Below are 14458 nucleotides of genomic sequence, written 5' to 3' on the forward strand. Positions count from 1 at the left end.
GTGTGTGTCTGAGAGTGTAGCGTGTGTAGTGTGTGTGTCTGAGAGTGTAGCGTGTGTAGTGTGTGTGTCTGAGAGTGTGCGTGTGGAGTGTGTTAGTGGCATGTATTTGCCGACATATGTTTCAATGTCACTTTAATAATTTACTGGCAGAACCGGACCGGTTTCAGCGCTTTGCTTTAGGAACGGCAGGTTTTGAAGCGGACACACTTTGCCTCCAGTTTCCCATCAGTGTGTATTCTGTCCCACGTTTGTAAAGGTCAGTTAACACACCAACGTCTAAGCTATATAGATTGCCTACTTTTATCAAACAAATGGAGGTAATTTAGCTGTTCATGTCCATTGTGAACCGCAGCAAACGGAACAACATCCAGTGACCCGACTACAAAGAAATGCTCAGTATGCCTGAAAGAAAACATCGGCAGCGATCTGCACAAGCTTTTAAAGAGACAGCGCACCCGCAGACGGAGGAAGAAAGTGAATGAGGGCTATCCTGTTTTGCGGTGGACTATATCTACACTTCTGATAAACATGTCACAGCTACAGCAGCTGATGCAAAACGCTCCCAGATGTTAAAATGAACTACGGTGAGCTCGAGCTCACACACACTCTGTGTGAGAAGGCGTTGTGGTCGGTGTGTGTGAGGGGTGAAATGTTGTTTGCGATGGTTTGTTCCTTAACATGACGCCTTGTGTCCTTACCCGCTGGTCCCCTCCTTCTCTGCGGGGGTCGTGCTTCTTGGCGAAGTGCCTCAGGTTGTCGTAGTTGTGGAAGTTGAAACGCTCCACGAGGTCCTGGGAGGGAAATCACAGCATCACATCAGTGGAACTCGGTACCACCATTAATTAGAGAGTCCCCGTCCTATTACTCATTTAAGAGTAATGTTAAGAAATGGATGATTGAAAATCAACACTGTCAACACTGACGCTGGTCCCACCCACCAACAATAACTGTATCATCTATTCTCGATTTTATTTGCTTATCTTGTTTATTCGATTGTTGTGATGTAACATTGTAATTTTTAACCTTTTGTCTGTTGTATAAATATCTTCATTGTATTATGACTGTTTGTTATTTTAGGATGCCTAATAACATCCGGCTAGGGGACTGCCGATAAAAAACTAGCCTATCGCTAACTCGGGTACGCTTACATTTGCTTTGAATGTTGATCAGTGTACATTGTACCCTTTTCAAATAAACAACTAAATGAAATAAAAAGGCAGACAGGTGCATCAGGAGGGGAACTAGCTACTCAACGTGGCCTTTTCTCCCTGGTGACTGGAGGTTGAAAGTCAGAGATTTGCGACATTTTAAAAAGCACATGCGCTGGAATCTGGTTTCATTGGCAGCAGAGGCGGATTCCTGCATGCTGTGTTTACTGAGATCGGGATCTGGTTTCTAGGGAGTCATTAATCATTTACTTTAAAAACAGGTCTCTGACAGTGTGTCAGCCAAGTTGATTTAACACCTCAAGGACTCTGGTGCACACTTCCCAGTATTTTTCATTAGACATTTTTTGTGTTTGTGTACATCTAATTATTACCTTAAAGCCCAATGAGTTTAAATTAAAAAGTATCCAAATACACAAAAAACAGTACAGCTAAACTGAAGTTATTGATGTCCTAAAGGACATTTTGTTTACCAACTTATCAACAGTGCCTAAAAACGGTAAAACACACACACACACACACACACACACAGACACACACAGACACACACAGACACACACACAGACACACACAATGTAAACTACAACAGTGTCTAAGCGTATGGATGCAAAAACAATTTGAAGAGAAATAATCCCAGCAAATAATTATGCAATGATGTCAACAATCTGCAAATGAGTCAAGTGCACCTAAGCGGTCTACTACACTGTGTGTGTGTGTGTGTGTGTCTGTGTGTGTTTGTGTGTGTGTGTGAATGTGTGTGTGTATTAAGGCATTTGACTACACTGAGTTACAGTGTCATTTCAAATTCCATCACTCCAAAACATCTTTTTGGCACACAATATGCACACTTAATGTCAAGCAAATTTCTCAAAATGGATATCAACAAACATGTCCAGCTCTTAACCCTCATGTTGTCCTCATGTTGTCCTCATGTTGTCCCCATGTTGTCCTCATGTTGTCCTATATCAATGTTCTTTTTAATTCCCCAAAATAACATGATTGATTCCACCCAACGCTCTTTGCCAAGTACAAATCTCTACTTTCATTAATTTTGGGGCGTCTTATTCAATTTTATAGCATTGTAAAACAAATGGAAGTGTTTTTGAAATAGTATTGAGTAAAAGTTGACATATTCCAGTCTGTGATTATCATCAACATCCATTCCTTTAATTTTAGTCTCAATAATTCCTAATTTCTGCTTTTCTAACTCAAACATTAGGTATAATTTCCTATAAATCAGGTGTATTGGCCTTAAATTCCAGAAATAACTGTAAACTAAAGTTAATAATTTAGTTACATAGTGTTGAAAACGTCAAAAAAAGTGACAAACACTGAAAAAAAAAACATTAAAAGTGTTGAAAAAGGGACAAAAACGTGAGAAAAAGTAAAAAAAAACATTGATAAAAGCGTCAACAAAAGTGTTGATTTTGACGTGAAGACAACACAAGGGTTAAAAAAGCCTTCTGGATGTTTCTTAGCTGGTACAGTATGTCAAGATCAAGATCAAGATAACTTTATTGTCCGCTGAGGGAAATTTGTCTTGGGCATCAGTACTACATTATTACTGGTGTAAACATCATTAAACACAGAGACTTTACACACACATACAACATACAATCCACCCTACAATGCAGACAATGCACAAGTATCAATGACCCCCCCCCCCCCCCCCCCCCCCCCCCCCCCCCCCCCCCCCCGTCAAGTGATTACCAAGTCATTAAAACCTGAATAATAAAAACAGATAATTCTGTATAAATTGCACTAGAGCATATCTAAAAGAAAACAATATGACAGAAACAAAATACAACCGCCACAATACTATAAAAACAAAATCACATAAGATCAGATAGTAAAAATTGAACTAAGCTAATTAGACCATGATTAAAAATAACTAAATAAAGTGCCGTGAGTGCTTCAAGCTACTTTGTTCCGAGCCGATTGTTTATTTAGGAGAGCTATGGAAGTTGGAACGAAGGACGGCCCATAGCGACTACTCTTCCATCTGCTAGCTCTGAGGCGTTTCCCCGGAGGTAAAACATTATATTCTGAGTGCTAAATATGTGAATATGTATGAAATAAAACCCGAGGGGTGCAGTTGTTTGTTGCTCTGTGTGTATATTCTTAGTACACACTGCAGACGGGCGGCAGCTGGACAGGACTCACCGTGCAGAACTGTATTCCTCTGACCGAGTTGCCCAGCTTGTCCAGCGGAGGGGACCAGCACATGATGCCCATCACGTTGGGTACGACCAGCAGGATCCCCCCCGCTACTCCAGACTTGGCGGGCAGACCGACCTGCAGCGAGGAAAACGTGACACACACAACAGAAGATCAGCTGTGTGTGTGTGTGTAGTACAGTAGCAACATGGCAACAGCGTGAAATGGGAAGTCAGCACAACAGAAAAACACCGCTTCAATAAGTCATCAGATGGAGAAATATATCCACTGTTTAGCTTGTGACAATTTTTTTAGAAATTGTTGGTCTAAGAATCATGTTTGTTTGTTTTGTTTTATTTGGATCCCCATTAGTTTCAACATACATTAAAAGCTCTTCTTCCTGGGGTCCTACAATCTTTCCTTTGACAATACTCATGACATTTCATTACACACACACACACACACACACACACACACACACACACACACACACACACACACACACATACATTTGAAATACAAATCATAAGTGAATCTTACAGTTAACACAATAAATACAATAAATTAAACAAAAGACACTACTCCAAATAGATTCATCTATTTCGTAGACTCAATCAATTTCAATGAGGATTCCTTTGTTTGTTACACAGTTCAAATTAAGTAAAAAGGAGATGAGGTTTCAGATGAGGTCAGCATTTCTACTAGTCCTTTATTTTCCATCTATTAAGAAGTGGAAACCGTTTCCAAAACCCAATTCTTATTATCTCAAACAGAACATGATCAATGGAAGAGCGGCTGTCCAAATTTACCAGCTTCCAATTATTAGAAATTCAAAAGTATTTCCGTTCCTGCTCCACATTTTTAACTTAAGTTCAACTTAACTTAAACTAATGTTGGCGATCACTTCACTGGTTTGATGGTTTGACTCGTTCCCATTATCAAACTAAAGACTTTGTCCCCTGACTATAGGTGCGCCCCCCGTGCCGTTTTACTTACGTGGAAAGCGAACTGTCCTGAGAAGTCGTACATGCCGCAGGAGTGCATCAGACTCAGGGTGTTCCTCACCGCCTCGGGGTTCAGCACACGCTCACCCGTGATTGGACAGATGCCGCCGTTAGCCAGGGTGGCCGCCATGACGCTGGCGCTCTCGCAGGTCACCTCGATCGAACACAGCTGGAGGTTAACACAAGGGACAGTTTGAGTCATTTTCCTATCATAGTCGTCTTCCACTCTGCACAGCACTACAGTTCAGTATTAATCACACAGTGGTGGTACAGGTGATAAAAACAACTTAATTAAAGAATTGCAGCTTCCATTCAGGGCACAAGGGGTCAACGACTGAGTTAAAACTATGTCATCATGGCCCTCAGAGCAAAATGTTTTAAATTTGCTCTATTACCTTAACCCTTGAGTTGTCCTCGGGCTAAATTTGACCCATTTTGAAAAAAACATCTTTATCAGAAAAGTGTCTTTCAACCCAAATTTCAGAAAAATAACGCGGATTGTTCCACACAATGATCAGCCCACTGCTTTCTTTAAATTTTGGTTGTTTTATTCAATTTTATAGCATTCCAAAAACTTTTTTTTATGAAAGACCATTGAAAAAAGTGACTAATATGTTCAAAAAAGCTCAGCACAGTCGACAGGGAGACAACACAAGGGTTAATAGACACAATTTGCCATTTGTAAGTAAAGAAGAAGCTACTTGTAGCGTACAGGGCGGTACAGATCATGAAAACAGACCCACAGGGACGGACCAATGACCCGTGTTCACACAGCCGGCTCATGGTGGGACTGTTGCACCTTTAAGGTGCCAGGGCGTAGAGTTATGAAGACAGAAGGGGGGACGGGTTGTTGCTTTGCTTCACGCCAGCAGCCAAGTCCCAGAGCCGAAACAGAGCCGAGCCGAGGTCTGGCTGTCAATCAGCGGATGTCAATGTGTTTTTGTGAGCGTCACAAAACCCACAAAATGACTCGTATCACTTTCAGAATTTAATGCATTCGGTCAAATAACATTTGCAAAGTCTGTAGAGACGCACGATTAAATAATTTACTCCCTATTCAAGTTTAAGGAGCCCAACAGGAAGTAGCCTGTGGTTCCGATCATCTGGGTCATTTTTGGCTCCATGATGGCTTCATGTAACCCCCCCTTAAATGCTGTATGAACTTCTTATTCTACATCCATGGGACTGGCTCACACGCACCAGACGCTGTTGTGATACACATCAACACCGCTTTTGCTTCCTGAAAGACGGCGTGCTGTCTGCAACTGCATCACAGCGCCATCGTTTGGTTCAGTGTGAAAAAGCGAAGCCACAGCGTAAACTTCATTACGGCGATATTGCGGAATTTGTGTGAAAGAGGCTAAAAGTGGAGGATGAGCAGCAGAAAGCAGGAAAACAACATAAAACACTGCTTCACTCACTTGAAAGTAGAAGTCCAGTACAGATGTCATGTCTGTCCCCTCTGGAAAACACTGCCGAGAAACACAGAGATTAAAACCAGTCGGGCACAGCAAGCAGAAGGGAGCGGGTCATTAATGCAAAGTAAACCCTTTTTTTGCAGTAATGACCCGTTCACTCTACAATATCTATACAGTGAACCCTCGTTTATTAGTGAAATCCCGGGGTTACGTTCCAAGAAGAACCCGTGAAAGGCGAAATCCGTGAAGTAGTATGCTTTGTTTTTTTACAATTATGATACGATGAAATACTCCGTAATACGTTGAAACCAAAGAACACAACCTTTTCCATTTGTTTAACAAATAAAAGTACTGTATTCATTGGATTAGTACGGGAGAAAATAAAAAATGATAGTTAAAAGAATACAAAGTAGGCTACAGGAGGAAAACTAGTGCAGGTGTGTTTTTTCTGCTAAAGCCGCGGTGCAGGTGTGGTTTTTCGAGAGAAGAACATAGTTATCAGTGTTGTCGCTCTTTTTTCTTCTGACACATTTGTTTTATAGATTTAAAAATGGTCCTCCAGAGTCTACGATGAGAACTGCATCCATTAAAAGACCATACGATGTTAATCTTACATTCGTTTTACTTTGTCTCTACAGTCACCATCTTTCAGCCGTGTAGGGCAGGGAAACATCAACAGAGAGAAAGAGGAAACACAGAGTGAGTAATGACTCATCCTAACACACAAACCTTCTTTTCTTTCAGGTAGTAGCCGATAGCAAAGTTCCTGTCACCTGACTCACGCTCCGACTGGAATCTGTGACACACAGAGCACACAGAGCACTCCCTTTACACAGAGGAAGGACATATTTGCACTTTGTGTGTTGGTATTTCCCCCCCTCGACCCCCCTCCCTCCCCTCATGTGTACAGTACAAGCAGAGCTCTCATGCTGTCATATGATGATCCTGCAACATGAGCCCCGGTGCTCGGGTCTTTTTCTGGACACATTGGTAGCATGTGATGTCATCATAAATCGCACACAAGCGAGTGACCTTTAACCCAGATGACACAGGTGCCATTGCCAATCCTCATCCATAATAAAGTCCATCAATGCAACTAATACCTCCTGTTTCAAGAGTAGTAAGGTCCTAAAGGTCCTACGTTGTCTGTGAAATGCTGTTGGACTGAGGTAAAGCTCCTGAGTATTTACCACCCTCGTTATTGGCTTCTTTTTGATGATTTTAGATTGTGTGGCAACACTTCTAGTCTAGAAGGTTAACTAGAAACAAGTTCATATCTGTTAGGGTGTGCATCCACAATGGTGTTTAATCCTTCTGCTAAGACCTACTAGAGACCGCGTGGGTGTGTCGCCCAGCCTGTGTGTGTGTGTTAGACAACTACCATCTTTAATATATTCTAATTTGTACATGGAGTTTGAGGGTTGGGACACAAAACCTGGTTCCAAATTACAACAGATACGAAAATGCCAAGAACTGGGTACTCATATCAAACCCCAATAGATTGGTGAGATCATGTAAGCCCTAGTACAGCCCTGCTCCACATCCACCTGGGTAGAAGTCTAATCAGCAGGAGTTGTCAGTAAGTGTGTGTGTGTGTGTGTGTGTGTGTGTTTGTGTGACCTTTCATGGACTGCTAACGCGTTGCCAGTGAAAATCCAATATCTTGGATTCATCCAAACAAGCCACGTGAGCGACATATTCACCAGATATTATTGTTTACATTGACACACGTGGGATTTCTCGTGCTGCACAAGCCAGATTCCGGTTCCAGATTTGGTTTTTAAACCATGACTGGGCCAATTGGGGTTTGGAGCATGTTATCTAAAAGCTGAGTAAAGACTCCTGCTGTGTGGGTGAGAGCTTCAACATGCTTCAGAGTTGGAGCCCATAGCGTGTAGCGTGTGCTGGTGAGTGAAAGAAGAGATCTTTGATAACATGAAGTGATGATTAAGAGGGACTTACGTGGCGTTGCTGAAACCCACGTACTCGTTTCCAGCCATTTTTTTCAGAAAGTTCATGACCTGGAGGGAGAGCAGAGTACCAAAGGATCAACGGGGTTCATGGTATGAGGTTAAATTCTACCATTGGTTTATGGCCTTGCCATCAAAAAAATAGCCGTGTCCCAATTCCTCCTACCAGCTAACTCTAAAAACAGTATGTACAATACAGATATTTACTGATTTTGCAGTTAGTTGTTTTATACTAAGAGTAAATGAGACAATACGTTGTGACAATAAACAACAATCAAAGTGTGACTTTATAGTGCCGTTGCCGATTAAACTTTACAAAAAAGAGAACTAAATGTTTTATCAAAGATTTAATAGTTCTTTTGTTTTCAGGCACACATCATCATCTTATAAGTTCATCTGGCAAACTTAACAAACAGTTTCTTGTTTACACATCCAGCAAATACAGGGCAACATTAGTATTTCGGACCGCGTTCTCTGGCCACCTGAGGAATGTAGGCTTAGTATCCACTCTCTTTTAGCTCTGCTTTGGTCTCATCAACCAGCTAGTCACTGTGTCTGGTGTCTGTCTGCTGTTTGGCACAGAGCAGCTAGTCTACAGAGGCTTTTTAGAGCTTTGTTCTCTGATGAGAGCTGCTCGCTGCGTCCGAAAACAATGCTATGAACGCTTGTAGATCTGCTAAACAACGAGCTGAAACTCGCTTTAAAGCTTTAAAGCTCTGTAACTGAGGGAAGCTGCAGATTCAGGGGCTTGCGAGCCGGGCAACGAGTAGTAACGTTACCTTCTGAGTGGATGGCGAGCGCGAGACGCCGAAATGGACGCCAACGAGATTCTGAATGGAGAGTTTAGAGATTTTTTGCCCCTTTCATTGATGGACAGTGTTACATAGTGTGATGAGATTATTAGTGAGAATGTGAGGCTACATTCTCTACAGTATATGCCAATGTTGTTTGTAATAAAATATAAAATAATTAACAAATAATAAAAATAATAAAAATGTGGGATTAATTGCGAGTTAAATGCCATTAATGTGATTAATCGTGATTCTAGTAAACACTGTTCACTATGACTGTGTAGTGAGGAACTGGTCCCAGCTAATTAACTCCATTAGACTCTCTAAAGTAGGGGTCTTCCACGGTCTTTAGACCAAGGGCCGAGCAGGGGTCCCCTACTACATTAATACTGTATAAAACTAAGTTGCATAGGCCTACAGTAACGTGTAGGGTTTACACATACCTTTCTTATGGTAAATACAATGCTACGTTTCTATTTACATCTTCATATATCATCATGTATACATGTGGAAGACCCAGAGAAGCCAGGAACTGTATCTGTGGATGGCTATTGTGGTGGATAGCTTTCATGTAGGCCATTAAGCGTGTCATCAATGTTGTTGTGGGTTGTTTTTTTGTTTTGATTTTTACAAATAGGCTGTTTTATATTAGCTAATAATATGTTGGAACCTTATACTGTATATTTTCAGACATGTTTTAACTGTTGAAGGTCTCTGGTCTACAGAGACCAATCACATAAACAATAATAAAGAGGTAGTTTTCTAGACATCTAGACTTTATCCTCCTCACAAGGAGACTCTTCACAAAGTACATGAAAGTTAACTCGGCTTCGAAGTCTGACTTCTAATACTTACATAATCAAATCTTTCTGCGTTGCTTGCCCCTTGCTGCGGAGAGACCAGAAGAAGAAGCAGTTAGTACAGTTCAGTTACCGCGGGATGCTGCAGAGCAAGCACAACATCACAGAAGATTAGACTAAATGGTGCTAATGTTGACAAATGAAAACTACAGAATTAGAAAAGACGTGAATAGATTTTTATTACAAACAAAATTTAAAAAAAAACACATGAGCTTTGCCAAGAATTATACAAGAAGATACACAATATTAATAAGATTGGCTCGCCAATAGGTTGCAAAGAGGGTCATTTTTGGAGTTAAAAGGGGGATTTAGTAGACGTGATCGTTAACAGAGGTTAGCTAAAGACCACTACATTAGTTAGTACATCTCACTGATTGGATAAGAGATTCAATATGTTTTCAAGTCAATAGGATTTAAAATCTAAAGAGTAAAAATTAAAAAAGATACGTTTTTAAAATCGTGTGTATGTGTGTGTGTGTATTTGGTTTTTGTGTGTCTACTCTAGGTCAACATGTGTCATGTGCAAAGAGCCTGTTAGACGTAAAGGAAGGAAAGGTTTTCCTCTGAGAATAAAATCCCAGCTTGTAGCTCAGTGTACATGTATCCAGCTCGTTGGTGCTGCCTATTCCACCAAAGTAAACACAGCAAAGGAAAAATGAACACGCATGCACATTGTAAAGTACTATAGCATTAGTTTCAGATATAACAATACTGAACTACTCATGGTTTGGATGGTGTGAAAAGATTTATATCTTTACATTTAAAAAGGCGAATGCTTTATATGTGGCTGACAGTACATTTTAAATTCTACACTATACCGTGCAGAAGAAAAAGCAAGTGACACTGATGGAGGTGTTAAAGAGTCACTATGTGATATGTGTGTAAATGGGGGTAGGGGGGGATTCTACAGAGCTGATTGGAGGAGAAACAGAGAAGAGAGAGGGGGGGGGGGGGGGGGGGGAGGCAGAGGGGGAGGGATCGGGGGATTGGGAGAGTGCGAGGAGATAGATATGGAAAAGGAAGAAAAAATTACCAACGTCATTTGACCTGCAGCAGCAGTCATTATTTCCCACAGTTCCTAAGTCTGGAAAATATGCAACAACATACAAAAATAGCAACAACATGTAGCCTTCAAGCACCATGTAACAACAGTTTGGGGCATTCTGCCACGGCAACCATCCCATAGTTTTCCCACCAAGGTTAAAGCTAACGGAGCAACCTGACCGGCTTGACATTCGTGCTTCATGATAGAAGGAAACAACACATTGAGACACTGATGGCAATGGTGGGCGGATGGACACAGACACACGAGTGGCTCTGCAGATGTGAGCTGATGTGTTGGATCGATGTGACGTGTGCAGCAACAGGTTTGCTGTGTGGTGGAAGAGTAACCTGCACATATGATTACCCACACACTACAAAGAGTACTTTGTAGTTTGACTACTGTGAGCACAGCAGTGCAGCTATGCTCCTAAGTATAAAGGAGTTCCTCACTGGACTATGTGGTATTAACAAAGAATAGAAGAGTAGTTTTGTTGATATATATGATTTAAAATACGACGGATGTTCTCCTGCTTTGGTAAAGATCTGCTCTCACCACTGCCAGCAATGTTTAAGAATTAGTTCAACATTTCATGTGCTTTCTTCCCGAGAGTGAGATGAAAAGATCGATAACAATCTCATGTCGAATGTGTTTGGCTAGTTCAGCGTAAAGCGTGAAGCAGGGGGAATCAGCTAGCTTGGTGGCGTGCTCAAAAGCACACCTACCAACACTAACGCTCATTTCTTTAAAGCGAGTTACGTGTTCTCACAGTCCACAACCATAACCTGTGCTCGCCGTGTCCTTCAACATTCGCTAAAAAACGACAACATAAAAAACAGCAGCAACCCCCAATACCTCAAATTGTCATGTATTCATTCCTGGTTAGCCGTTTCCATCTGCTTACAGGCTTTTTGCTAAGCTAGATAAACATGTCTGGCATCTAGCTTTGAACTTGCAGCAGCATTTTATTGTTTTGCCACTCGGTGCCAGCAGTACAAGCTGTAAACACAACATTTATGTATGAACATTTGACATTTTGTGCACATAATGTAGGCAGTGGCTTACAAAGCAAGATTAGCATTTATCTGGAGTTGTGTTGGCTCAGTATTTACTCTCTACTTAGCTGGTTTTGGTCCCTTGCTGCTCTCTCTTTTGGCTCTTCAGCTGCTAAATGCTCCTCTGTGTTCATCTAGTCGCTAACTTTGTCTGCCTGCTGTTTGGTGGTTTAATTAAAAACTTGTCCCGCTGCAGCTGAAAGCGACGTTAATGAGAGCTGAGGAAGTGAGCTGCAGGCCATGAAATCAAAACGATGCCCTAAATTGATTGATAAGATGATAATCTTCTCATCTTACTTTCTGAGAAAGCTAAATGTGTTTTCCCCAAAATGTTGAACTATTAGAAACTACTAAAAGCCAACTTACTCACCGCTGTCTGTGATGACTTATGTGTATTCTAGTAAAGCATTTAACACAATTTACTCTACTTCTGCTCCATAACTGGGAGGTCACAAACGGCTAACTGGCCAACAGCTATGAATCCTAGAGTTTGTCTCTGTGACCTCTGAACGTTGAGCAGTTGCACGACGACTGCAACAGAAACAGAAAGACGCCTCAATGACAATGGCTGTGTCTCGTATACTTCGTCAAACCAAAAACACAAAGTCACACGAAGAAGTGACAGTTGGCTTCTAAACATCACTGGTCACAGATCAGATCTCACGGCTGCTAAGACAGACCACATGTTTTTGTTTGATACAAACGTGGGCAGTTTTACAATAGATTTTGCAGAACGTGTGGGGAAAAAAGTTGCTGCTAAAGGAATTGAACACACCTTTTAAAATACCGCGATAATACCGAAAACCATGATCATTTAGGTCACTATAACCCTGAGGTGAGATTTTCATACCCTTACATCCGTAAGTACAATATTTATGTGTTATATTTAACTGTTTGGGTGTTTTAATGCCTGCATACGTAGATGTCAAGGGCGTTTTGACACATGATGCAGTTGCCTTTGTCCTGCACTTTTTCCATGAAAGATTATTATTTAGTTATACATTCTTCTAATGGTCTTTGGATGGATTATTGATTAGCCCTGAGCAGCTCTACAGTAAGGTCATTTCTAGCACTTTGCTTAAAAATTAACTCCGACTTCATTAACATGGAGTCGTAAATCGGCTTACAGCAACAACTGTGTTGTCATCTTTGTTTTGAAGATAAATGTCAATGTGTGACAAGGAGTTCCCTGTCTACAGAAACTATCTGGTCCAGAATATGAGGCAAACTATATTCAAGTTGAATAGTTTTATATTTGCACGGTGATAATGCACAACAAGCACAGGTGAGGGGTGAATGGGATTTTAACATGTGGACACTGAAAACACACTGGTCCCAGACCCTGAGACTTGTAACAGAGAGTACACGAGGTCCCGAATCAAATCCAGATCAAACAGGCCACATGCTTCAGCAAGCTTCTTCATACATAGGGGAGGATTTCGTCTACAGGATGGAGATTTCATTATGTTTCCTCTCTAGATTGCATCCTCCTCAAGTAAAAGAAAACTCTTAATAATCACATGTCCAAGCTTTGGTAGCACATGGTTTCTTACAACATCATAACATAAATTAATACAAATTCTTGGGACCAAAGCTTGGCGTAACATAAGGTAATCTCCAGAAAAAGCTTCAATCAAATACCAATCCTTGGAGATGAGAATTTTAGGGCAATTAATAGAGAATGTGTCAAAGATCCATAATTCAATAAAGCAAAAATAAGCTTGTTTCAAGATATTAGAAAAGCAAACACCTGAAATCAAGTCTTTCAGCTGTGGGAAGGTGTTTATAGACAGCTCCGGATCTGTGTGAGTGCTAATAATTCAATGCTTGACCTAATTATGTAAAGAGAGCCTGGTAAGTTTAAAGAATTTAAAATCCAACCTGAGAATGATCATTAACAGCTGGTAGGAGCTTAAAAATCTAAAACTACCCATGTGAAAAACCTATAGACAAAGCTGGTATTGAAGCTGTTATAAAGTGAAGCTCTGAGCTAAGCTGCAGCTCATTTTAATTTAACGGATGACGGGTGATTCATTTCTGAATCTGTCTTCAAGCGGAATTAGCCAAGAGAAAGTCCAAACAGTGTGACTCCAAACTCTGGCGACATAAACATGAATCTGACTTCCTATCGCTCCTAATGAGAGAACTGGGTCATGTCTGTGTGCACCTGCATTTGAGTCCAGGTTATTTTCAGCGTGATAACGGCGTGTGTGATGCTGGGGCGGATAAGTGCCTTCAGGAAGGATAAGCAGGTCTTAATTACCCAAACAAGACACATGGCAGCGGACTAAGATAGTGACCTGGAAAGGATTCCAGCCGAGTCATGAGTCAGAAATGTCTGAACACATTGGGAAGTCTATAGTCAAATAATTAACAGTAACAATACCACAAAATCTAAGTGTGGACAGGGTGTAAAATCAGCATTATTTGTTAAACAGTCAAATCTTATCTGCTACCAATATTTATGTTAATCTTCATTATATCTACTAGATAAAGCTCCTCACTGATACCCACCATACAAGGAGTTTTATTGCTAAGGTCTCAGTACAAATGACACACACACACACACACAGACTGGACACAAAATACACACATGACGGAGGGAAAAACGGTGGTATTGCATTTACCTTTATCAGTGAAGTGCAAACTATAGCGCCAGCATTCACCATGGGGTTGTGGGGCTTATCTGCAAAACACCAAGTGCTCAGTTAGCATGTTGTAGAGGACCAAAGTCCTGCTTAAGTTTACACACCCATGCTACAGTTTATTAAAAAGAGGAATAAAAAAACATGTTTTGGAAATTGATCTTAATGCCTTAATTCATTTTCCCCCCACAAAAAATGAAAATACAACCTTTTAAGGACCCCAGTTTTCTTTGTGAATGAATAATGTATCATACATATATAAATGTTCTTCCTTAAAATACAGGGGCATAAATATACCCCCCCTATGTTAAAATACAGGGGCATAAGTATACACCCCCTATGTTAAAATA

The 14458-nt window shown here is 40.9% G+C and overlaps 1 protein-coding gene and 1 long non-coding RNA gene across 6 annotated transcripts in view; one reads left to right on the top strand and one right to left on the bottom strand.

Annotated features, from left to right (window-relative positions):
- The window catches only part of LOC117952367, a 21604-nt gene extending 16359 nt beyond the window's left edge, over window positions 1–5245 (top strand). The window contains exon 3 of the long non-coding RNA XR_004658400.1: window positions 5234–5245. This is a non-coding gene — a long non-coding RNA (uncharacterized LOC117952367). The remainder of the gene's footprint in view (window positions 1–5233) is intronic.
- The window catches only part of glsb (glutaminase b), a 43592-nt gene that overhangs the window by 14612 nt on the left and 14522 nt on the right, over window positions 1–14458 (bottom strand). For 4 of the 5 annotated variants that reach the window (XR_004658399.1, XM_034884600.1, XM_034884603.1 and 1 more), the window contains exons 7-14: window positions 14091–14149; window positions 9362–9394; window positions 7708–7766; window positions 6475–6541; window positions 5749–5799; window positions 4320–4496; window positions 3330–3461; window positions 699–791 (exon numbers count right to left, since the gene is read on the bottom strand). Coding sequence is in view for 4 of the 5 variants with exons in the window: in XM_034884600.1 (XP_034740491.1) it covers window positions 699–791; window positions 3330–3461; window positions 4320–4496; window positions 5749–5799; window positions 6475–6541; window positions 7708–7766; window positions 9362–9394; window positions 14091–14149 (671 nt within the window). In the remaining variant the exon portion in view is untranslated. Of the gene's footprint in view, window positions 1–600; window positions 792–3329; window positions 3462–4319; window positions 4497–5748; window positions 5800–6474; window positions 6542–7707; window positions 7767–9361; window positions 9395–14090; window positions 14150–14458 lie in introns of all 5 variants that reach the window. The other variant, XM_034884601.1, reaches the window with a different exon arrangement.

Source organism: Etheostoma cragini, chromosome 11, assembly GCF_013103735.1.
Source record: "Etheostoma cragini isolate CJK2018 chromosome 11, CSU_Ecrag_1.0, whole genome shotgun sequence".
Classification (NCBI taxonomy): domain Eukaryota; kingdom Metazoa; phylum Chordata; class Actinopteri; order Perciformes; family Percidae; genus Etheostoma; species Etheostoma cragini.